The following is a 26778-nucleotide window of genomic DNA, read 5'->3' as shown; positions in this document are numbered from 1 at the left end:
TCATTTATTTGTATGGAAAATCCTAACACACCAGCCGCAGATATGCATTGGATCATCCCTGATTTGTACACCCAACATTGAATGGTGAAACAGCTAAAATGACCAAAAGTTGCCCCCGTTAGCTGATATCGTTTTAATGACACGTGATGTAATCTCAAAAATGTCAAGCCTGCATTATCTCACTGTAGGTAACATCTTCAGTGTGATGCAAGACAGCTGTAATCCAGAGAACTCAATAATGCATTTGCACTTTAGAAGATGTTGCACAGTGCACAGGTTGTTAAACTGCTCCACTGCACTGATCTGTACCTCAAAAAAACAGGCAGGAAAGCATTCGGTGACTATTAATATCCAGAGCTGGATTCTGCTGGCTCTAGTGTTCATTGTTTGGGTACCCGAATCGTCAGAATAAATGTTGGCAATGTACGTTTCTGCAAACCATGGATATGTTGAAACTTTTTATTTATTTATGTTGCAACGTTACGTCTCTTTAGGTTTAGTTCTCAATTTTGTGTTGTGGTAATGCTGTGCTTACGTTCTGGTTAGGTTTAGGCAAAAAAACCCCACTTGGTTATGGTTAGAAGATGATGATGTTTTGGCTTAGAATAGCTGTATTTGTCTCCATAATATCATATTTTAGTAGTCACAAACACAGTTAAAAAATGGTCACAGGGTCTCCTTAAATATCCACTGGTTTCACACTTACAAATGTTGAAACACAGTCTCGCGCAACAGTCACTGGCCTCACAGCTCTTCCACTACCATCCCCTCCACCTCCTGATATGAAAGTCAGGTCATAAACATGTAATATGAATGTGAAATGAGATGTCAGTATGGTACATATGACATGTACAAATGTGACGTATCAGCGGTTTGCAAAAATGAATTGCCAACATTTTATTCTCTCTGTCAGGTTTGACCTTGTTAATCCTTCCTGAACGATCAGATTGAATAAACCAAGCGCTGTTTGTGCTGCAGCAGCTCATACTACTGGCAAACTCCCAGAGTTTAATTGTTAGGAAACACTGTTGCCGGCTCGAGGAAAGAAAAACATTATTTTGATTTTGACCTTAAACCGTGACAAACATTTTATCTTGTCATAAGAATGCATCAGAGGACTAATGGGAAAGGAACAGTCCTCTTAAACATGAGGATTTGTTACCGTCTTTGAAGCTGTTTGTATGATGACACCTAACGTAAGAGAGCTTGACTGTTTTTTGCTCTAAAGTAATAGATCTGCCTCCTGCAACATTTTTGCTTTTATTTTAAAATGAGATGTCTGCCATTTGAAAAGGCTGAGGCTGTCAAAAAGAGTTTTTATTATTGGTGAGCTACGATTACTCAGATTTTTTTGTATGAAGGGCCTCTGCCGGAGGATAGAATTATGCATGTTTTTCAAATAAAGAGATTGACTTCTTGCTTATACTTTACACACTGAACTCTGTATATCATTTATTTGAACTATCTTTACGGCACCTCTGATGTGCAAATTTAGCAAAGTCAAACTGAGGGTACTGCATCAATTAACTTAATGTCTAACAAATAAAATATACCAGAATATTATTCAACATACAGTTCACAAGGAATGAGTAGCAGCAGTGACTCCGTATTGAGATTGTTAACTACTTTGTCCTGATTTGCTAATTAATTACTGGGTGACTTATGGATTCAGGACTGCTGACCTCCCATTAAACACCAGTGGTTCTTATGAAGCAACAATGCATCATGCGATAAAAGTTATGACACATTCAAGGCACCTATATTTTTAAGGGAATAATGATTTTTTTCATAATCATACTCTCATTACAAAAAGCTTTCCCTGCTCTGACTTGGTTTGTGTTTTGACTGTCACACAGAATATAAACTGTATTAATGACTCTGTTTATTGACAGTGCAGCTTCATTGTGTAACACAAGAGGGCAGCACTGGTCTCTAATCCACCAAACCAAAATTAAAAGGACGGCATGAAATGAACTTTCTCTCCATATAGTGTACTGTCTACAGTTATATCTAACAAGTATAGACTGAAAAAAGGCTGTGAGTCCGCCTGCTTTTTAAGAGCAAATATTAAACCTATGTCATTTTTTTAATCTTTAAGAGTCATACACTCCTTAATGTTTGATTCAGTAATATTGGCAAATCCAATTTTCTCTTTTTGATGTTTGACCGCAATTTAAATAACTGTGGTGGTGAATATCTATCAAAGCAAATATTTAAATGTCTTCACTTGCCTCTATAACCATCCTGCTTATCGTCAGCGAGAGTATGCAGGGCTTCTGCAGCGCTGATGAAACAGATAGAGCCCACTACTCTCTGTGTGAAATCCTCCAGTTTCTCTCTTAAGTCTTAGAAGATACCACTTCATGGCGGATTAAAACTGATGTTTGCACTCATATCTGCATGTTTCCATCACTTAGCCGCTAGATTAAAGAGAAACTTGTGTCTCCCAACAGAGGTCTTTATATAAATAAATGAATTGTGTCCCCAAATGATAAGTTTTGCTTTCATTCCCCAGACGATAAAAGGGGCAATTATCACTTCAACTTCATAGACTTTTATGAACATGAGTTGCTGAAGCTAGTGGGTATATCTTTTGCTTCAACTGTAGTTAAATGTATTCAAGCCAGCATTCTGAGTATGCTTTTAGTGCATGTTCTCCCCAGCTGTGTCTGTGTCAGCTTGACCAGAGACGTAATCCTACCCTGTCAGAGACAGGATTGTCACAAAGCTACCAGGCTAGCCATGTGCCTGGGGTTGCTGGCAGAAGGGCTAATGGAGGTTTTCATGCACGTGTCTCAGCTGGCAGGAAACAATTTGCACGTCATGAGTGGGCCCAGAAGGCAGCCTACCTGCTGGGCTGCACCCTGGAGGAGCTCTCCTCCTCCATCTTCAAGCACCAGGCCAAGGGCACCCTGCCCAGAGCCAGCTCCGTTCGCCAGGCTTCTGACGAAAATGGCACAGCAGATGCAGGTACTCCACACAGCACATTTACCCACCGAGTCTCTCCTCTACATTCCTGAACCTCCCTCCCTCCTCTCTTTCTCTTTGTCACTCTGTTTCCACACACACACACGCACACATATGCCTCTGCTCATCACCTGAGGGAAATTGCATGCTGTGGAGAAAGTAAAGCTTATCTTAGTAATGAATACCACAGCTTAACAATGGCTATTGACAGATAAGTACACACGCTATGTCGGGACAAGCAATTTTGGATCTTCTCTTCATTCATTGTCCTTGAAATCATAATTGCCTCACATTGATTTTTCACACATACGCGTCCTCGGACTTCCATTAAGACTGCCACACACTTTGAAGGGCACGAGGATACAGTTAAAAGTCTGCCACAGCAGGGATAGACAGAACTCACCTCTGTTTCACCTTTCCTGTATCTCCCCCCTCACACGAGACAGGAACATACAGTCGTAGATGTGTATGCACACATTCAAATATCCCTCAGGCACAATAAACCCGCTACTTTGTCTGATAGTGGGATGAATTAGGAGAGCTTAACAGGTGGCCATCGCCGCTAGGCACAGACACGAGTGTGCTCTGGTTTGATCTGACTGGTTCGGAAACACCTGAGTCCCAAATGACACTGCTTTAAGGAGACAATTTCAGGCCCAGTTTGAATACTTCTGGGCCTAATATGCATAAAATATGATGCTGTTGTACATCCTTGTACAGGCAAATGTCGTGACCATATTTTTATTCTAGCAGCTCATTTCTACTTCTAATTCAATTTGTTCCAATGTTTTATTTTTATTGATGGAGATGTTATTGTGTACTGGCTGTTTCTGATTTGTCTCAATCTTAATGTTTCTCATACCAGGATCCAAGGCCACAGCCATGGAGTGTTTAGAGGCCATGGCATCTGGGCTCTACTCGGAACTCTTCACCATCCTCGTTTCTTTGATAAACCGGTTAGTACTTCTGATACTAGTCCTAACGCTCCACTGTATTGAATTGGAGATGGCACATTTTTGGCCACGCCTTTATTTAATGGAAATGTGCAGATGCCTCAAACATTATTTAATAAATACCTTTAATACCTTCAGCTGGACATATATGATATCTTCCGAAATCTTTGGCACCAGTTTTAGATTACCGTAATTCTTAGTAGTTGAGTAGTATAACAGGCTGTTTTCAAATTTAGAGCTTGGGTTTAGGTTTCAGAATCCTCACACTAAAGCCCAGGAGATTGTCCATGTCAGACGTGTTCACGCACGTTGGAAATACTCTATATTGTTTGGGCGAGGGGCACCACCTGGGCTGCCAGAAGTTAATCTAGTCCTCCCTCCATTTCACAGACGTTTTCTCTTTCTTTGTCAGTGTGGTGTAAAATGACTCTTCTTCTTTCCCCTTGCATACTGTTATTCTTCCGATTACGTGCCAATTATGCACAACATTATACGTCATCGACACACCCACTCATTCGCTGTGAATTCATTCCAAACAATTATCTGTTCTATTCGCACATGTGGCTCTCCCGGACTTAGGACTATGGAGCTGACAGGGTAAAGTCCGGGGGCAAATAATGCAGACATTTGTTTTTACACATACAGCTCCTCTGGGTAAAGTCTGGACAAATCCAGAGTTACAGTGCATGTGTGAAATGGGCTTTATGTAGACATGTGACTCAAGGCATTTTGTCAAATTCTGAAGCAAAGTCTCAAGTCTCTTTTTTTGCTTGGCTAAGTCAGATCAAGTCAAGTCAAGTCACAGGTTGTGGGGTTGGGTCGTACCTGCAGTATCTGATCTTTATAAAGAGAAAGGACGAGGTATTCATACCAGTCTAATAATGATATTATTGGCCAATTAATCTAACCTTTTCAAAAATAATTGCATTTGTATTATAATTACTGATATTTAGTGATATAAATGTAATCAAAATAAGTTCCTAAAAGCTTTTTTTATTTATTGCTCTCTTCTCAATTAAAAACACTTGTAATGTCAACATTGACAACAATTTTAATATTTTATATTTAAAGCTACTTCAAGGAAATTTCATTTTTTGTTGAATCTGATGGCCTCTGTGAAGTAGACTTTGTTTTAGTGTTGTACCCAACCACCACACTACAGAGCAGCTTCTTCCTTCAGGCTGTGAGACTCCGCAATTCATTCTCATCACTCAGCCATACATTTTTTTTTAATTTTTACGACTTATCAGACCCAGATAAGTCAGAATTCGACCTGGTGACAGGTATTAAGGAAAACTATAACAACGTTAAAGAAAAAGGCAATCTTCTTGTTGATGGTCCCTTTTGATTATGGAGGTCCTATTATAAGGCATCGGTTTTAAATTGAGACTGTTTCATAACCAGTTTAAAGTTTGTTGTAGTACTTTTAAGATTAAAGTTGAAAACATAAAATGACACTGACAAGTCATTCCAGTCATCGTGTCTTGAGGCAAGTCACAAGTTTTTAACCTCCATGTCCAAGTCGAATCTCAAGTCATTTATTTTCTGTCATATCATCATCAAGTCCAAGTCACAATGTGTCCACGTCTCTGCATTTCAGCCTCTGCGTAGTGAGGGGTAAAGTAAGGCATGTGGTGCAGAGCTAAGGTTAAAGCTAGGGGTTATATGCAATGAATTTAATCAATAAAATGCTGCCTCTAGTATCACAGTGCTAACATTTTGTGTGTGTATGTGTGTGTCTTTGCACTGTGTGCTTCAGGGCCTTGAAATCCAGCCAGCATTCCCTGTGCTCTCTGCTCATTGTGGACACACCAGGCTTTCAAAACCCCAGGCTGGCTAAACGCGAGTGCAGCGCAACCTTCGAGGACCTATGCCACAACTACACGCAGGAGCGTCTGCACGGCCTATTCTATCAGCGGACCTTCGTTCAGGAGCTGGAGAGATACAAAGAGGTGAGGTCACGTGAAGCGTTATGCACTGTGCACTGGTAGGGCCTCATTGTGTCTTTAGCCCCCCCCCTCTCTTTGTCTGCCACTCCATCTCAGATATATCAGCTCCAATCGTGTACGTGTTCACACATCCGATACAATATCCCTTCCACCTGTCACAGGCCGTGACAAGCCAAGTTCACGTGTTAGACCTTCTCATTAGCGATGCCAGTCTTCACCTCTTCTGCCGAGATCAAAGTGAAGTCACTCACAACTGCCTTTGGGAGACACGCCCAGCTGCGCCGCAGTGGTGTTGCTCCCTGATGAGGGAACTATTTTTCTTCTGCCCTCCTTTGATTTCTGTCTAACAGAGCTGGACCACAACCAGGCACAGTCATCCCAGAGAATTTAAAATGTTTGAAGCTAAATATCAGAGATTACTAACATCAGTATATCCACCCATTACTGCCGTTCCAGCTCTAATCTCAGAAATATCCTTCTTATTCAAAACTCGGCTGATGGCGCACTAAAGTTAAGCACAAATCCTCATCATATTACTTTTAATACTGTGAACAAGGATCCTGGGATTTCCCACCCACATTTCCACCCACATCCCCTGCCTGGGAGAAAGGGAATTGGAGCAAAATGAAGCGTTGCATAAAATCTGTGTAGTGTAATTCTCTCTTGTCAGTGCATCTTGAAAATATAAGGAGCTGCGAAACTGTCATTGAAGAACTGGGTCAAACTCATTTAACAGCACACCATATCAACAATGGCAGCGACAGGCAGGTTAAACTGACACAACAGGCATGTGCTTTAGATTTTTTAAATTAAATGCTGTGAGTGCTGTGTGGATGTTTTTTTTATTTTTGTGTGTTTCCTTTGCACAGCAGAGAACAAAAATCATTTAGGCTACTTCACACACACAGTCAACTCGAACACTGGCATCTGTCAAGGCCACACTATTAGCACTGCCAACATTTTCCCACATTTCCAGTGCAGCCTGCACTTTGTCACTGCAAGCTGCTGCATGCCTGTTTTGCTCTGGTGAAGGTAATTTAGTATATTTATTTCCACTTCATCCCAGAAATGCTATTATCTGCAACAGTAATGAAATTTTTAGAGTTTCCATTTACCTATAGGAAAAACAGTCTTTCGTTAATGCCAAACGTTCTTGTTTTTATAATAGATTTGTCGTGGCTTTTAGCTTTCTTACATCTAATATGCCATTATTATTGTTTTCATTTCAGTATCCATAACAGTCTCCCTAACCGCCGCTACATATACCATGATAAATTGAAATAAACATTTTCGATTACTTTGATGATGATATTATTATCTCCGCCAAGGAGGTAATGTTTCCACCCCAGCCCTTTTCTTGTTTGGTTTGTGGTTTGTCAGCAGGATTACACAAAAACTGCTGAACACATTTCCATGACACTTGGATGGAGGATGGGTCTCTTAGAATAGACCCCATTAACTTTTAGTGCAGATCTGGATAAAGGGACGGATCCAGGGATTTCTTTCTCACTTACTATAATATTGCGAGATATAATAAAAATCCAGATCTAGCAGATTTATTCTGTTTTCACAGAGGGTAGTTTTTCAGCTGCTATACGGTAACAGATAGGGAGTGAAACCCTCCAACTACTGCACCTGCATCTGCACCACTAGTGTTTGTTATTAAATCATCTAACAGTTAATTTTTAGGTTGGTTTTTCTAAAATGTCTCAAAGAACTTATATATATATATATATACTTATATAATTATGTATATGTATAATTTCCTACAGTCCAAGTTGATGTGTTCACATGTCTTGATTTTTGTTAGACAAAAATGTAAAAAGCCAAAGATATTCATCATCATTATCATATGTCACAAAGATGAAATAAATATTCGGCATTTTGATTAAAAAAATACCATAAGATTAATCCGTTTTCAAAATATACACAGATTAATCTTCTGTTGATCAGCTAATCCATTAATAGTTACAACTCTGCCTGTGACTCCTTGTTGAGGATTACCAAATTGTGACGCTGACTTTGACATTCATGTGAGCCAAGGTCATGTGGAGGCTAGAGCCGTAATGATAAATAAATTAGTCAATTGAAAGAAAATTACTTGCCAAATATTTTGTTAATTTTTCAAGAAAAAATGTCAAACATGTAGTATTTACATGTAATTTATGATAGTAAATGAAGAGTCTTTTTTTTATTGTTGTTTGGACAAAAATAGCCATTTGAAGACATCACCTCTTGAAAATGATGTTGATCATTTTTCAGAATTTTTTGACATTTTATAGACAAAAGGATTAATCAGCTATGTCTCAGGGCTCAAGGCTTGTGTGGGACCAGTCAGCAGTGTCCAGCCATGCGGTCTCCACAGTACCTCGGTAATCTGACACTACTATCTAAAACCATGGATTTTTTAAGGGACATGAGCTACAAAACAGGCTTTTGCGGTCAAACTGTGTTTCCATAGATTCCTGGGTTCATGGAAAAGGGACAGCGGACTAAAGATAAGATAAGATTAGCCTTTTTTGAAAGAAATAAGCACAAAGATAATAAAAAGAAAATAGAATAATAAGAGGTATACAAAACCAAGCAAGCATAGAATTTGTCTGTATTAAAGAAGACATATGCTAATTTTCAGGTTCATGATTTTATTTTGGGTTACTACTAGAATATGCATACATGCTTTAATACTCAAAAAACATATCAGTTTTCTCATACTGTCTTAAACGCTCTCTTTTAGCTCCTGTCTCTTTAAGGCCCCTCCTCCCGAATACCCAGTCTGCTCTGATTGGTCAGCTCACACATGCCTGAACCAAATCAAATGCTGCTAAATCAAATCTAACACGCCAAACTAGCTGCCAGGCATGAATTATGCAAATGTGTGACATGGTGACATGGTGACATACTGACGAGGCGTTTCAGGAGCAGTGTTTTCTGTGGGAGAGAGGAGCTTCTGTTGGTGTGGACTTGCACAAGAACACTGAAGGAAAGGAAAACAATTAAAAAAGCATGATTGGTCTTCTTTAATACATGTAACCTTCCCATCCAACTGCACACTGAAAGAGCTGTTTTATTCCTTATTATCTACATGACCATTTCATGACTATCAGGCCCCTGTTTATTAAACAATCAGTGTCCATATAAAGATACAAAGCTTAGCATTTTAAACCCTATGTCAATTACTAAATGGTTTGTTAAAACCTGATTCCAAATATAAATTAAGCAGATTTGTTTGTTCATTTTTTTCCATTCCTCTCCAAAAAACAACAACACTAGACATTTTGTGTTTTTCTTTGATTTAGCATCCTCACAAGTCATAAAAGAGTCTGTCCATCTGTCTGTCTTCCCTCAGGAGAACATAGAGCTCGCTTTAGATGACTCAGAGCCCAGCGTATCTCTGTCTGTAGCAGTGGTCGACCAAGCCTCCAGCCAAGCCCTGGTAAGTTCGATGTTTTAATGTGCCCGATGTCTTCATTTCTGTCTCAAATGTCTTTGTAGTTTCACGCACAAATCTGGTGTTCTTATCATAACTTGACTTTGAATTCTTCTTAGCAACTTTCATCCATTTTATGATCTAGTCTCACAACAATGAATATCATCTTTTGGCATGAGAGGATTTCTTTTTTGAATATTGAAAGGTGTTTAGTGGAGGCTCGAGAGAGAGGGTTGCAGCAGGGAAAGAAAGGTTAGAGAATTGACTCCAAGAAAGAAAATCGATGTGTGGCCTTTGCAGCCTGTGAACCGCACCAAGGAAACATAAATGGCAGAGTTCAGAGTCATAGATCACTTTGGTATAATTCAAATGTGTTTGGTTTGAGTGCTTTACTTTCTAAAGGGTCCACGCTCTAATAGGAATGTCATCAGAAGCGGCGAACTGTAGTACATCACACTAAAAACTAAAGGGAAAGAAAACACTGATTCTGATTCAGTCATTTCTAAAGTCAGCTCTGAAGATTTGCTTCATTTTGATCAAAGATGGATGTTTTTTCACTCACGTATTTCTTTTCTCCTGCTGGAGCTCTGATGTCCGCTATCACAAACAAGCCTTGGTCGCCTTAGTTGTCGTATGTCTCCTCCAAACTGATACTCTGTGTTGCATTTGAAGGCAGTGTAGTGTGCACTGCTGATAAGGATGTCTCCAGTGTAACTTCCTGATAGCTTTCGAAAAACAGTTTTTGGTTATGTGCTCCCATGGTGGATTCAGGCATTAGCCATGCTAGCCGAACTGCCTACCTCAGTGTGGAGCTCATTGTCATCCACAAAACAAAAGTGGCTTATTCCAGATATCTTTCGATAAAAAGTGCATCATTTGAACTCAGGACTCTGGCGAAAGTTTGCGCAATAAACAAACCTTTCATGTTAAAGTAAATCCCAGGAAAGTCACATTTACCTGTTTGAATTCAGCAAAAACCTTCCCCATGTACTTATTCTATGTTCACCAATGCTGGAGTGGGTTTTATTTTCTTCTCCATTTTCACACTAATTGTGTTTCTAATTGTATTACTTTTTAATCCCTTATCCCCCGCCACTTTCCGTATTCATGAACTCCTTTTTGTTTCCATTTCGATTAGACGGAAAAGCCTAATTGATGATGCCATTATCGCAGCAACTGCTGGAGGGTGCACAGACCTAAAATGCTTTTGAAACTTTAATTCCTGATGCCTGTATTACTATCAGGCCTGTCACAACCGGCTCATACTGGGAAAACATATTGTACAGCACACTGTTTAAGGGAGCACTGACTATATAGGCCAGCACTCAGCATTTGAAGTATACTTTTCATAATCTTTTGTAAGTAGCAATATGTTTTTTTTTTCCTGTACCCAGGAGGTGGATAAAAAATACAGACTGAAATATCCTCTGATTCATCAATGTTTTCCCACTAAATAGCTAAAGCTAAACGTCCTTGAGGCAAGGTGTCTTGTTACTCATGTATGGGGGACTGTTGGTAAGACTCAATCTTTTCTGAGGCAGACATATTCGGGGGGCAAAAAAAAGGATTGCGCCAGGACCTATGACCTTTCTGCATGTGTGTGTCTCTGTGTGTGTGTGTGTGACAGGTACGGACAGTGCGAACAGATGAGGCGCGAGGCCTGTTGTGGCTGATGGAGGAGGAGGCGCTGCAGCCAGGGGGATCAGAGGAAACCCTGTTGGGACGTCTCTTCAGCTACTACGGACCTGCTGAGGGAGAGAGTAAAGGCAAGGAGAGGACGCACACACACACACACTTACACACACACACACACACACACACACACACACACACACACACACACACACACACACACACACACACAAACAAAAACTCAGACTTGAAGCTAATAAAATAATGACAAGCTTTCTACTTGACCCCACAGTAACATAGCATTTAAAGAAACGGGCTGAAAATTCTTGTTTCGAAAATGTCAGGGGATCTTTTGAAAAACACTCAAAACCCAATATGAATATTAAATACAAATATACTTGACATTACATTAATATTGATGATGTTGCCAAACCAATAAAATGGTGTAAACAGGCATGCTTTTATCTCTGTTGTTAAAATAATCATAACTATTAAATTATTAAATAAAAATGATGCAATTTGTGAGAGCAGAATCATTCTTAACTCTCTCTTTTGCCAATTATCACGATAGGTTCAATTTAAGACAGAGACATTTCACAATGTATTTTTACCTTTACCAAAGGGGGTTATATTTTTTAGATTACAGACTCCCGTTTTTTGTCATTGTAGACTATGTTGTCTCATTGAGAATGAGCTCCTCATATCACTATATCAATTTGTGCACAAAGCACTATCTGACAGATCAACCAGTATCACCCTGTGGATGAGTCAAAAAAGTACTTTATGTGTATATTTTTGGCAACCTCGAACACTGTTACTTGCCAAGGGTACTGCTTTTTAAACTTCTTTTAACAGAACTAATAGAAGAAAATGGCAGGCACAGTGTCATTTTAGCCTTTCAAAATAACAGCTCCACAGCCTGATGACTCATGTTATCCCAGCATGATTTGACAGTGTTCCACAAAGTTTCTTGTAATGTCAGAGAATGCATTGCTTTTTCAGTCTTTAAAGCAACATTATGTAGAAACTAGCACTTTGGCGCCCCCCACAGTTTTTGAGTACTGTGGCAAATACAAATCCCAGGTCTGTAACAATTTGTCAAACGTTATTTAGATGCTAACTACAAACAAAACTCATTTCATCATTACAATGTCATGTTAAACTTGTATGTTGAAGTAAACATGTATGTAACGCTGTGATCCTACCCCCTCCTACAAAGTGGCTGTGACAGAGACACCATTCACCCTATTACAGACAATGACAACAGTTACAAAATGGTGCTTTATGTGCCCCAGTTAATATTCAGTAAGGTTGTGGTCAGAAATTCAAAGATGCAACTTTGCACTCAGGTTGTCGAGCTGATATTATCATTTGTAATGAAAAAAAAAGTATTTGATAAGAAAAAAGTGCATTTTTCTGTTGTTGTTGTTCCATGTTGTTTTTTCTCTATGCTGTCTCTTATTGTGCTGTTTCTTTGCTCTGACCTATCACTTGACTATTGATGTGAATTAGCTTGAAGCTACAATCTGGTGCAATGTGTCAAATGGCAGCACTTAAGTTTGAGCTGCAAACTGTCCCAATAAAAATAAATTCATGAATAAATGTATGACAGTACAGTGCGATGGATTTGAACGTTTCACACTAAATCTGCATGGACAGGCAAACGGAACCATTAACAACTGGGTTGTGAACAGATTGCCTTTTATTATCACTGTGTCTGTAGTTTAAGTTTATGAAGGTTTGTGACTGTACATAGGAAAAGATGAATCAGCTCGCTCTAAACCCTTCATGCAGCCTGTATAAATATTTCCCTGAACTCCCGAAGGAGACTGCTCATATTTGTCATCAGTCTGCATGTATAATGAGCCAGGGAATCTCACACTGCCTCCTATATTTATACCAGGTCACACTTTCCTCTTGAAGAGTGAAAAGGATAAACATTTCCTGCTGGGCCACAGTCACGGGACTGACTGGGTGGAGTATGATGCCTGCGGATGGCTCAACTACGCCAAGCAGAATCCTGCCTCCATCAATGCTACATACCTCCTGCAGGAATCCCAAAAGTAAGAATCACACAGGAAGAGTCTATCTGAGGGTGGTTGTCGCATGAAGTATTATTTTTTTACAAAATTTGAGACTGAAGCAGCGTGTCTCTTACAGGAAGATCATCAGCTCATTGTTCATGAGCCGACCGGGCGGAACCACTGTTCTGTCCGGTTCCATCGCAGGCCTCGAAGGTGTTTCCCAGCTGTCATTGCGACGGGCCACAAGCATGAGGAAGACTTTCACCACAGGGGTGGCTGCGATCAAGAAGAAGTCATTGTGCATCCAGATAAAGCTTCAAGTGGTGAGAGGAGCTGTCTGCCTGTACTGCCAATCACACTACAAATCATCCCAGTCTGCACATTTTTCATTCATCGGTTCCTTTTTGGTTTGCCAACAGGTTACTGGGGAACTTGACAGGTTGATGTGATGAGTGTATCAAGGCTCACAGTTCTGAAATTGTAGCGTAGTGTACTTGGGCCCTTGTAGAAGTCACAAATTGCTTAATGCAGCTTTAAGGAAAATGGATGAAATGAAGGCCAGAGATGGATTTGAATATGATATTAGGCCTGGTGTTAATGTGCTGTGAGTACTGGTCTGCAGTTAAGTTGCCTCCAACCCGGCTGCCTGACAACAACGCTGTTATTGGACTCTGCAAAACCCTGGATAATGTTAACAGCCGATGCTTTTCAAGTCCAATGCCATGCCGATTTTAAAATTCTTGTCTTCCACAATTTATGCGCAAGGAATTGTTCTGACGAATCAATTATTGAGATATGGTCAGGGATGTTAACTGTGAGGTGTGGATTTAAAATTCCTAGAAATACAGGGCTGTTTGCTCCCAAAACCTGGTACTTAAAAATTAAAGTAGCAACAGCCAAATAAAACAATGAATTCTCTCTTGCAGCAGAACACAACCTTTGGAAGAGAAGGGATATAAAATCAACATGAAAACACAAATTGGTAAAAACTGGAAAATCCACATTAAGCTTTTACAGAATATAGTATAAGGAAGCACATACACCAAAACATAGACATAATACTGTTTTATTAACTTCCCCCCAGTGTTGTCATAGAGTTAGTGAGTGACAGCAGCATCATACAGAATAAAGATGGTGTATTTTAGGGGAGACGCTACACGACTCATTTTTGCTTTTACTTTTTCATGCTATTTTGAGATTTGGGGCTATTTTGCTTCCATAACATGTCTTCTTTCAGACTAGAGGAAAGTCCAAAATATTCCAAAATACATATTATGTGATTTATTTTAGTTCAGATTTCTGTTCTGACTTTTTAATAGATAAGTCTCATTTGCATATTAAAACATAAAACTTTAGAAATCTTGTTAACAATTCTCATACCCAGTAATGCTCGCATATACCAAACTTTTTTTATTCCTATCTATATTCTGAAGGTTTTTACAGAGGGGTTTGTTCATGCATCATTCATAGCCTGATTTATTTTACATTTAATCCCTTTTGGTCTGTTGACAGTATTTTCTTACAGTATGAAAAAACTGATGTGTTTTTTGAGCACTAAAGCATGTAAATCCATTCTAGTAGTAACCCAGAATAAAATCATGAACCTGAAAATGACCATGAAATGTTTTCTTTAACTAAATAAGTAATGCTACATATTACATATAGTGAAAGATATTACATTGGGTGCTGGCCTATTCCCTACCAGAGTCCCTTAGCATGCTCTGTCTTTTCCAGGATGCCCTCCTTGATATGGTGCGGAGGTCCAGGATTCACTTTGTTCACTGCATATTGCCCAAGGCGGATGCCCTCAAGGCTCTGAGTGGATCCCTGTTCAAAGGGGGGGAATGTGAGGTCCAGGGGGAGACTGGAGATCCTGGCTTAATGCAGCTTGATGTAGCCTTGCTCCGTGCTCAGCTGCGTGGCTCCAAGCTGCTTGACGCTCTCCGGATCTACAGGCAAGGTTAGGCAGCTGCTTAAATCAATCACTGAGGACAGGCATAGGAACACAGACCTCCTTGTCCAAAAAGAAATCTCACCAAAATCTATTTTTCTCTTCCCAAAATATCTATTACACTCTTGGAACATTCCCAGAACATAATGCTTTTATCCAACACTGACCTTCACAGGTTACCCCGATCACATGGTGTTCTCTGAGTTCCGACGACGCTTTGATGTGCTGGCACCGCACCTCACCAAGAAGCACGGGAGGAATTACATTGTGAAGGACGAGAAGAGAGTAAGTCAATCAGCGAGAGAGGAATGTGGAAGTGCAGCTCCGCCTGTGCCCGAGCACGGCCAAGATTAATGTTGTGAGGAGGCAGCTTCATTACATCTGCCCCTGATTTGTCAGCAGCCAACTGACGGAGAAATAAACCCTCATTCATCAGAGCCATTGTAATGATCTAATCAACTTAACCTTATCAGTATCACGCCTGGTAAAGAGGCAGAGCGGTAACGTGGCCGAGGTTGTTTTTACTGCATACAAAGCTACGAATAACCATCCAAGTGGATGTGTTTATCATCTTTTGTAATGTTAAAATAGCAGACTAGCTGCCAAGGTTTTTTCCCTGTTGCTTCGATGGTACGGGTGCTTTACCTCTTTAGAGCTTTGTTTTAAATTTATGAACAATGATTGTAGAAAAAAAAACCTTGAGGAGAAGTTTTATTCTTAAAAGTTAACTCAGTGAGGACGTGCTGTGCATTAGTGCATTGGTCCTCTGTGAAGAGGAACTGGTTGAAGTGTAGTGGAGAGAAAAATAAGACAAAAGTTTGTTTCTGGGGAGAAATGAGGGAGAGAGAGAGAGAGAGAGAGAGAGAGTGAAAGAATGGGGTTAAGGAAGAGAAAAGCTCTTTTCCCCTGTGTCTGTGCGCTGGGGCTGAGTTTCTGTGGAAACACTGGCAAACAAAAGCCCCTCAGTGCTCGTGGCAAACCTCTCCTGGTGTAATCTAGATGTGGACTTTCAGGCTGGAGGCTCAAGTAGAGAGAAGAGGCCAAGGCAACAATACACCTACAGTACGCATAGGCTGGTAGATGGGCAGGGAGAGGCTCCAGGCAGGCTAATGGTGCACCTCTGCATAGGCTTTATGTGTTCAGGGCCAAGACCACCAGGGGGTCACGAGGAATAAGCCAGGAGCAGGTGGATTCTTGGGGACAAGTTTGTAATTGGTTCAGAGGAGCCAAACTTTCTCCCATGCTCAGCGACTTACTTTTGAAAACAAAATTCAGCCGGGAATGGATGTGATAGAAGAGAGGGAACTGCACTGTACCATTAGTTCAGCATGGCAACTTAGGGGAGCTGTGGACTACTGAAGTGTTGCGGTGTCAGTAGAAGTTCCCACTGGATCCAGCAGTTGAAAGACTTAAGTGTGTGTGTTTGTGTACATGTGTGCCTTTACGCAGGCTGTGGAGGAGCTCCTGGAGTCCTTGGATTTGGAGAAGAGCAGCTACCACATGGGTCTGAGTAGGGTGAGTAATACCACAACATCTCAAAGAAATTAACAGCTTTAAAATGACTGAATAAACCTTCGCTGTGATTCGCTGCCAGTTTCCCTCCCCTTGAAGCTCAGTACACAGCTCGTTTTATCCCTTTTTTTTTGCAGTCTGGGGGATTTTGTGTCTCATTACACCTGTCCCTCTTTGAGGTTTGTTTTTGCCATCCTTTTTTGGACACTTGCCAAGCCTTACCCCTTCTTCCACTCTTTTAGCCAGCGGCTACCCGAGAGGCATGTCTCTACCCTGCCCGAGTGTGTGACCGCGACTCCCTCTTTTCTTTTCAGGTCATTGGAGCAAATTCTCGCAACTGATGGCCCTCTTTGTTTTTCAGCGAGACCGTTGTAAAGTAATCACAGTAAACACTGCCTGGCACACGGAGGTCTAATCCTATCAGCCGGAAAAGTGGCCATCAGCCAAAAGGAAATCAAAGGAGACAATAATGTACAAAACAGTGCAACTTATGCTACCAGATATGTGCGCCACCGTTCAGGGCCGCTTTTAAAACACACGACACAAGAATGGGTTCGGAGGCAGTTTAGCATGGTGCCACACTTTGGAGTGTGAAATGGGCTCAGAAGTAGACAAGCACAGTTGGCCATTCACAAAGCATTCCAGTGGCTTCCTAGCAACCTGCCTCACTTGCATGCCAATTACACCAGCCCCAAATAACCCTATAGCGGTGAAAGTGATACAGCTCTCGACAGGACAAAATCTGCCATTAGTCAGCAACGTTTTTTACAAAGCAGCACTGCTATATACATTTTGGAAAGTGCTACATGCATCTGATCATGATGAAAGGCAAACAGCGTCTGCTCAAGCCAGATGAAGCAATTTAGAAAAGAAATACTCCCTCATCTCAGTGAATGCATCACACCTCCCGACTGCTTTGCAGATTCATCCTGCTGAAGCCGCTCGATCACATATGGATCTGGTAATTTATAAATCACTGGGACTTGTCAAGAGAGACCTTGGGTGGAGACACTTCATCATCCATCCATTTTAATAGCTTGCTGCCATCATATCTGGCATGCATTCACAGCCCCTAATCCCTCTGAAGTACAGAGAGGCTGTGACGTGATCTGCTTTTCTGCTGGCTGTTTACCTGTGTTTTACCTTTGGCCCAGATTAGATACAGACAAGGCTGATTGTCCGGAGATAATAACTTAATCACAGCTTCCCTCACTTAGATAAGACTCACTTGTCCATGGATTACACCGCTTCTTATTGATTTGCTGCTCCGGTGCATTTTTTACTTTTTAACTCAGCCCTGTTTTTTTATTTTTGTTCTCGTGCTTCACACTAAAGCGCTGCCTCTAAATCTAATCGGCTAAAATAAGCATTACATGATCTCTCAATAATTGTATCCTTTGCTAATAAGCTAATTTGCTGCTCTGTGTGTGTTTGTGCTTTTTTGCTTTGCTCCAGTTGTTTTTCAGAGCTGGCACCTTGGCTAAGCTGGAGGAACAGAGGGATGAGCAGACGAAGCGGAACCTGACCCTGTTCCAAGCTGCCTGCAGAGGCTACCTGGCACGACAAGCCTTCAAGAAGAGAAAGGTGGGAGAGATGTCACATCGAGAGGGACGGCTTGTCTTAAAGGGACAGTTAACCCGTCAAAATCCAGAATGCTTACATTTTTCTAAAAAACCCATCATCATTCAACTTTTTGAACATGTAAACAATAAAACAATTAAATGTAGATGTGTTGTAATAAAAAATCAAATGAGATTTAGATTTTCTCAGGAAGAAGAGAAGAAGATTGTAGTTACTGCACTTTGCCTTACTACCTATATATCTTTGTCAGATTATACAAAGATAGAGTGCAGTGTCTGTGTTATTAGGGTCATCTGTCAAATAATTGGTTGTGACAACATAACCAATGTTCTTATAATGCTTTTGGCTGGACTGTCACAGACACATTTAAGCCATTTTTTTCAATCTACATTATGAACATTTGACATTAACTGATACATTAAACCAAAAATCGTGTCTACTGCCAGTTAAATGTATTAGTAATTGCTTGCTTCCTTCTTTACGGTGATATGGAAAATTATAGAGAGAAACGCTCTTTCGTGAAAGTGCTCACAACAAGGTCTGTGGATAATCTTGGGTTATGATATCTGGCTGTTGAGTTTTTTTCAAATGCATTTTTTGGCGCTTTGAGCACCGCAAGCTAAGCACAATCCAGCTCCATTACTTCATATAGAAGGCAGACATCTCTACGGCCGATATCTCCAAAACCTAAAACCAAACCCTAAAACACAAAGGGTATGTTCATCTCAGTTCAAAAAGCTAATACGATATTTATTTATTACACATTTCATGCAAATCAAGTAAATGTGATACTTGCGAAAGTGAACAAAGCAGGTTTCAAGGTCCATTTGGCTGCTTGGCTGTTTTTCGAACAAAGCAGGTGAGGAATGTGAGTTCCAGAGGCCTCGTTGCCTTGGAGTCCACCAGGAGCAGAGAGTTCCTTTTGCAGAGCTAATTTTATTGCGTGTTTGCTCTGCTCTTGGGGTAGATCTAACCAGCTCTGCTGTAAATCTTCAACTAATTATAAATGTGTTCTCTAAATCTATCGCCCCTCACCTCTCCCTCCCTCCTCTACTGTAATCCATCCAATCGGCTCCCCTCAGGGAGATGTTTGATAGTGACACGTCCATTTACGTTGCGTTTCATCAAACTGTTCCCCTTAAATGCAGCCTCATCAAACGTGCTGCTGACTCACACTCCCGTCTCCTCCACCCATCTTCCATTTTTCTCCCGGCATGTGATGGGTCCATCTCTCTGGACCTCATACATGTCCTCTTGTGATGTATGGAGCCCTGCAGTCCCTCTCCAGCTCTGTGATTACTATTTAAGTGAATGTGCCGCTTCAGCTGGCCAGTGATGAACCAGCAGAAACAGAATCAACATCACTGCTGCACAGCAGCATGACATGCAGTTAGTGAGTAAATATCTTGTTCACTCGTATTTGATTCCACTGAAACAATTAAATCTTTGCAATAAGGTTAATCAATACGGCCCTTTATGTTACTGCCACTCCTCTTCTGCTATTAATGTTTATACCATAAGACCATATTGACCGTTTGAGTAATGGATGCTGGTTGAAAATGAGGAACCAATAGAGGCCAGTTTATTTTCATTACCGAGTTCAAAGGTTTTTACACAGTGATTCAGGCTAAGAGCTTGGTGCTTCATAATCCGCTTGAACTTGAAGAAAATCAACAGCGAGAAAACTATTCAAAATTGCCTGATAGCCTTGCAATTACAAAATCCATTAGCAAAGAGGCCCCTTTCTCCCTCTGCCCCCACATATCACCCATCTCCTGCAAATGTATCTGTAATAGAAAGATAAGACTTATATTTATTTTATCTAGTAATTTTATTGCACTTAAAGTCAGTTTCGGTTGCTAAGGTAAGATGTAACATATAATTATGACAGTGATGAGAGCTACAGCTTCTAACAGATTGTATCAGCTCAGGGCCACAGGAGGATCTGTGTAGAGGGTTATTTGAACATGATTGTGCACATTACTTGCGTTGTCGTACAAAGTTTATCCCAAAAAATCAATAAGTTCTATTAAAAAAGAAAAACTGTTCATCCCCAGCCTGGCAATTAACTAAATTAAGTTTATACAGCAGAGCACACAAAAACATATTTTTCAATAAAACACAAAATAGCCTTTAAAAAACGGAGAGACACATTTCAAGGACTGGTTGTCTGTTCTTTAAATGAATAGTTAAACTTTTTTTAAATATACTATATTGTGCAGTCAATCAAATGAAGATTAATACCAGTGTCATGCCTGAATGGTAATATGAAGCTACAACCAGCCGCTAGCTGTTTCCCCCTGTTTGCAGTCAATGAGCTAAGCTAAGATAATCTAAACTAAGATAATTTACTGCTAACTGTAGCCCTATATTTATAGGGGGGGTCTAAATCTCAGAGAGTGGTCTAAATCTTCTCATCTAACACTTGGCTTAAGCGTTTTATCCCCAAATTATTATTATATACCATGTTCACACGTCAGCCATTTTTTTTTTTTTTGCCATTTTATTTCTGAAATATCAACGCATATCTTGGACACATTTATATAAATCTGGACATGTAACTGGTAATGTTAGCTAGGAAGCGGTTGAATGCTAATGTTGCTAACAGTTGCGAATCAGTTGAGAAGCGGTGAAATGATTAGGAATTGTTCAGAATCTCTGTGTTTATACGACTTGCAACCTGGAAGACAGAAGTGCGTCATTTTCCTTTAAATAACAGCATCTAAGCTTTCCACCCTGAGCTTGATGTCATAGGAAAATAGCCAGCATGTGTATATGGTCTATCATCTCAAAAATAGTGGTGACTAATTGAAGTGATTCTGTCTGAGCAACAATTTCCCCTCATTAATTAATTCCCAGGCCTTTTTTTTCATTACCACGGTGTAATTAAAGTAACTTGTGATAATATCAGAGGATGACAGACCACTGATAAGATAATTGGATTAAAAAAAGCCATTCAGGCTGAGCTATGTCTAAACATACAGTACACGGCCCAGTGTCAGCAGCTTGAAAACCTCCAATGCACTAACACTGAAAATTGACTTACGACTTTTCGTAAAGTTGGAGACATTGCCTGTGAGGGGGTAAAACTTTTTTTTGAATTTACACATTTTTTTATATTCATTTTTTTTTATTGAGGCAGACAAAACCTTCTCAGAAACACATTATTAGTCAAAGTACTGTGCTTTATGTAAATCTTAAAACATGTCTGAAGGGCGATCTTTAAGATTGTAAAAATGTAAACCTGAGTTTTTCTCATTATTAGGTCAGTATCTGCAGTGTCATGTCGAGATGTGGAAATGTGTAGTGCCACATCTGATTTGCTTCCCCTCTGCTTTCCACATTTTTTTTCCTTCTCTTAACTGTTCAAACAGCTACAGCATGCTGGATTCATGCTTCACAACTGCTTACCTGAGGGGCATTTATTCCAGCTGAATCTCATTCTTTTTTATGTTATTCCTGATTCAATTAGTTGACACCAGAGTAATGGAACAGAAGCAGGGCCGTGGTGAGTGATTTCCATCTCCCCATCTCTCCGTGCAGAAGATTTACAGAGTGTGTTGCTGTTCAATCTTAGAATAATCAGCGTATAATAACATCCAATTGCGCCCTTGCTGTTTCCCTGTTATCCCTTCGCGAAAATTGATTGGGCTCCATTGCCTTCCACATTATTTGAAGTATCCAGTCTTAGCAGCTACAGTAGATGATAATTTGCCTTTGGAACAGTGCGGATGAGTTCTGGTGAAGCCTCTCAGACTCTTGCTGGTTGATGTATACAGATGTGACAGAAAGTCACAAGTTCCCTAGATTGATATTCCCTGGCATGTTACCCTTGTGAAGCTGTGCCAAGCCCATGTGACATTAAATGACAAAGCCACAATTTCTCTTGTTTTTTCCCCCCTCTTTCAACTGTCTGCTCAAGGGGACAACCTGACATTTTAAAAGTCTGTTATTTTGCCTCAGCGGGCACTTACCGCTTTGGGAGTTTTGTCCTTCAGGTACCCTATGTGTGTTTCTTTTTCAGTTATTTGCATTAGATCAATGTTAAGCAGAATGCATAAAGCTAGCTTCAACCTGGTTATACTATACCTATTCATATGAACCTTTTCCCTTCATTGCAACAGTGCTCACTGAATGTTAACACACTTTTATCAGACGGGATTTTCATTCATTTGGAACATGCAATCCCATCGTTCCATATGGAATAAACATGAATACCTCCGCTGTATAGGCATGGATGTGCTCTGCATTGGTATGAGATACATTTCTTTGTATAATGTGAACCCTTTGAGTGCAGTTTGATAGTATCACAATATTAGCAGGCAGTACTTAACAAGCAACCTAATGTATTTGAAATTTCTTACAACAATAATGACCTCCAAATTTTTTGAAAATTAGCCCAATATTGATTACTAATAGTATTGTGTTATTTTTCAACAAGCAGTTCATTAATAGCTGACTTCAGCTTAACGTCTGCAACATTCTCACCAATTTAACAATCAACTACTATCAAATAAGTCACTTGATTCCAGATTATGAAGTTGTATTTGTCAGTAATGAGCAATTTATCGAGGCTAACTTAAAAAAGATATTCGGGAACATTTTCCTAAGTTGGACTGACCTGCTGAAATGATTAATAATTGCTGAAAATGTAAATGGTTAAAAAATGTACTTTAATTTACTGAGCTGAGCTAGTTCCGTGACTTGCTGAGGGGAAGTTGGACAGAAACTGGATGGAAGTTTCCTGGATATGTATTAAAGAAATTTCCAGTTATTTAGTAACTGCTTTTACAAAAATATCTTAATATTATAAGTAAATGACGTTGGGGTAATTCAAATTTTTAGGTAATTACTGTTTTAACTTGGGGGTAATATCAAACACATTTCAATTATGTTACTCGGTAATTACCACGACTTACAATGAAACTGTAAAATGAAGTGTTACCTTATTTTTAATGAAAAAGAAATCATGAGGCAGGAAAAAGATAATTCCCACAAATCATGAATTATAATCCAATCGCAATATCTGTCCAAAGTATTGCAACATGATTTGTTTTTACCACATGGAGCCCACCATAGGTATCTGACATGTAAGCAGACATGCCTGCATGCATATACGTGCACACACACTAAAAACTCATTCCACATATACTTAGTATGTGGAATTGTGAGGAAAAGAATGGGAAAACATGTTTCAGTCTAAATCTTGGCACGCAATCCTAATTCACATCCCACAGTTTCCCAGTTGTCACATTCTCGTAATGTGATATGAATACCTAAATGTTTATCCACGGTCTTCATGTTGTCTAATCTTTTGTTTGTTTTCTATTCATTTTCGACTAAATATGACAAGTGAGACCTGTTTAAATCTTCTGTCAGAGATTTGCTGCATTTTGCTCCATGTTAAGGCTTTCACTGTGTGACAAATCCTAATTGGTCATAGAGCGTACCTTCAGGGCGAAATGTACCTGATGCTGAGAATTGTGTTGCTCTAATTGGGTTTGCCTGTAATCTGCTGCTGCTAGAGAGCCTCATGCATAAGCAGCATGGAAAATGTGTAATACTTGGAATTAGCTGCCAACATGTTTGATTTAATTAATCAAAAATTAGCTTCCAGCCTTGGAACGCAGTCTGCAGAAGCTCTCCAGAGGAGGCTGGCAAGTCCTGGGATAGCTGCTAGCCCATACACAAGCAATAAAACATGAGAATGAGGAGTGAAATGTTTTTCAAATATTGTTTAGCGGTGCTGGGGATGATATAGTAACAGTAGATGAGCTCTGTAAAGCATTTATTCCAGCGAGTAATTAAAATGTTTCTAATTTTCTGGCATTGCTTATGGACCTCTGGACATTGCCTTCGTATGATGAAGTATCTGTGTTGCATTCAAACCATCTGTTGGTTTATATTAAATTTAACACCATGGACATGAAGCTACAATAAATATATTATTATATCTGCTTTTCAGATCAAGATTCAATCTGTGTGTCTCTCTGTGTGTCTCTCTGCATTCCTGTACGAGTTTCTCTTTAGTGACAATTTCTCCGTATGTGTGTTAAGATTCAGGATCTAGCGATCCGCTGCATCCAGAAAAACATCAACAAGAACCGCGGCGTGAAGGACTGGCCATGGTGGAAGCTCTTCACCACAGTCCAGCCCCTCATTAAGGTCCAGCTCACCGAGGATCAGATGCGAAGCAAAGACGTGAGCAGACCTTTCAGTGTGGTGCAACCAGCATTACAGATTCCTCTCAGCCTGCCACTGCAGAGGGGAACTTTGTGTTATTCATTTTTAATATTTCTTGTAATACTTAATATATCACAGTTTGTACCTGTAATATTACACATGACCTATATTGCTACACTCTGTGCTCCAGGAGGAGATCCAGCAGCAGAAATCGAAGCTGGAGAGGGTGGAGAAGGAGCGAAATGAGTTGAGACTGAACACGGATCGACTGGAGAGCAGGGTGGGTCCCTCGCATGCTGGGAGGACGGCGTTTTGAGATTGGTGGTGGAGTGGCACTCTTTCACTTCAGTTAAAGATTTGACTTTAGTTTTGCATTACACCTTGTGTGTTTGTGTCCAGATCGCAGACTTGTTGGCAGAACTGACTGATGAGAGAAGCACCAGTGAGTCAGCGTCCCAGCTGCTGGAGGCTGAGACTTCGGAGAGACTCCGCCTGGAGAAGGACCTGAAGGATATACAGGCACATATACAGACTGATAACAACTGACACACCCACTATAACAACACAATATTTGAAAAGATCCAGATTTTAATGTGATTGACAAGCAGTGTTGTGAGAAGTACCCAAAAATCATACTTGAGTAAAAATAAAGATATTGTGTTAAAATATTTAGCACTTGAGCCGTAAGCACATTGTTCTATACAAATAAAGATTATATTATATATAAAATATTACTTTGGTAAAAGTGAAAGTCACCCATACCAATAGTACTTGAGTAAAAGTGTTCATTAACTTAATTACTTAAGTTTCAAAGGTAATATTCTGGCAATAAAGGTAGGCCTATTTTAGTATTTAAGGTTCAAGTAAAAATACAGTAAATTATACATATATTTTCATGTATATATACACTATATACCATGGGTCGACTAATTAAGGGTTTCGGTATTCCCTTTTTCTGATGGACCCCCTCAACGGCCATAGGTTTAATTATTTTTTTTAATGCCGCTATCTAGAGATCACAAGTTAATTATTACGTTATCTTGAGATAACAAAGATTGTTTTCTTGTGATAACTGATTAATTTATCTCGTTATCTCGAGTGCCATGCAAGCATGCGTGCATGGCGTGGTGACATGTGTAGCAACCGATTTAAGCTGAAAATGTCAGATCAAGGATGGATGTCAGTGAGTTACATCACTGGAGGAAATTTATCAGATTAAGTGCAGCTTCCTCTGGAGTCACAAAAGGCTTTGTGCTACTTTTTCCACATATGCAGTAGTATTAGACCTGTAAACACACTTATGTGTAAAATTGGTGGATTTACCCTTTAAGAACAGTACTTAAGAAAATGTACTTTCATTCCATCAGTGCTGACAAGCTCTTTTTTGGATTTGTGTGAATCTGCGTACAGGCTAAGAATGATGCCATGAAGAAACAGCTGGAGTCACAGGAGATGGAGGTGATGGAAGCTCGGCTCATGAAAACATCGGAGCTCAACGGGGATTTGGACGACGACGACGATGATGCTGGTTAGTTGAGTTAGTTGTAACTTAGTGTTGACACCACACAGACTGTGATCCAACCATGAATTCAATTCTAAGCCCAAAATCTGAGGAACTTTGAGGATATGCCTTTTCTCTCTCTTTGGAATCACAGTCTTAGCCATCACTGTTTTTAAACATTTGTTTTCAATTCCCTAATTAATTGTACTATGTGACATGTGGCTGCAGCATGCGTTCGCCTGCCTAATGGGCATGTCAGCTCAGGTCAGAGGCATAATTTACTGAACCGCTCATACCAGCATTATGTGCACAGTTTGAAAAATCTCTCTTAGACTAATTGTGGCTGCGGGAATTAGTGGCTTTGTTCGACTGCTTCAGCAGGAGACATGGCAGTGAGACTCGGTCCCATCTTGCATTATGCTATTAAGTATATTTTCCAAGTTTGGGATTTACCGCTAGGGGATTAAGATGTTCCCTCCCAGGCATACAACTAATGCCTGTTGCTGATTGGTCTCCACCTGCTGGGTAAGAGAGCTCCCGCTGAGAGCATATTGTCCGCAAGATTTCTTTTTTTTTTCTTCGCTGCTTTCCTACACCCCCTTCAACCCACCTCAGCAGACAAGCCATTACACAGCATATCAGAATTCTTAGATGAATGAGAAAATAATCGTTGGGATCAGAGCCGGTGGCCCTGCAAGTTGTCATTATGCTATATATATGCTAATGAGCAGCACTGATGGAGGAGCCGGTGTTGCTGTGTGAAGGAGAAATGGACAGCCTCTAAAATGATAAGGCTTGGAAATGAACCTGAACCTGAATGTCTGCCTGGCCGCTGTTATAGTTCTGATAGCCTCTGACAGCTCCAGAATTAGGCTCGGCTAAGAACTGTGGAAAGTGCCACTTAGACATGTCCTTCTCTAACTACTATTGTGGCGTGCTCTGAATCCCTACCTCAGGTTTATCCAAGATTAGAGCTGAAATGCAAAAGCCTCCTTTCTAGTTTCCTGTCCAATCTTTTGACCTTAGAAGGTTGGGATTTGATTAAAAGAGTTTTTATTTCCTGAAAGATTCTATTATTTTCAGCCCTTGAATGTGATA

The 26778-nt window shown here is 40.1% G+C and overlaps 1 protein-coding gene across 1 annotated transcript in view; it reads left to right on the top strand.

Annotated features, from left to right (window-relative positions):
• The window catches only part of LOC141006952 (unconventional myosin-XVIIIa-like), a 76803-nt gene that overhangs the window by 23742 nt on the left and 26283 nt on the right, over nt 1–26778 (top strand). Inside the window, exons 12-26 of the mRNA XM_073479268.1 lie at nt 2800–2970; nt 3833–3923; nt 5680–5872; nt 9216–9302; nt 10924–11062; nt 12832–12991; nt 13089–13275; nt 14687–14912; nt 15079–15188; nt 16353–16418; nt 17871–17999; nt 24054–24197; nt 24370–24459; nt 24579–24698; nt 25590–25707. Of these exons, the coding sequence (XP_073335369.1) occupies nt 2800–2970; nt 3833–3923; nt 5680–5872; nt 9216–9302; nt 10924–11062; nt 12832–12991; nt 13089–13275; nt 14687–14912; nt 15079–15188; nt 16353–16418; nt 17871–17999; nt 24054–24197; nt 24370–24459; nt 24579–24698; nt 25590–25707 (2031 nt within the window). The remainder of the gene's footprint in view (nt 1–2799; nt 2971–3832; nt 3924–5679; nt 5873–9215; nt 9303–10923; nt 11063–12831; nt 12992–13088; nt 13276–14686; nt 14913–15078; nt 15189–16352; nt 16419–17870; nt 18000–24053; nt 24198–24369; nt 24460–24578; nt 24699–25589; nt 25708–26778) is intronic.

Source organism: Pagrus major, chromosome 13 (assembly GCF_040436345.1).
Source record: "Pagrus major chromosome 13, Pma_NU_1.0".
In the NCBI taxonomy this organism is placed as follows: Eukaryota; Metazoa; Chordata; class Actinopteri; order Spariformes; family Sparidae; genus Pagrus; species Pagrus major.
This window is presented reverse-complemented; position numbering and strand designations above follow the sequence as displayed.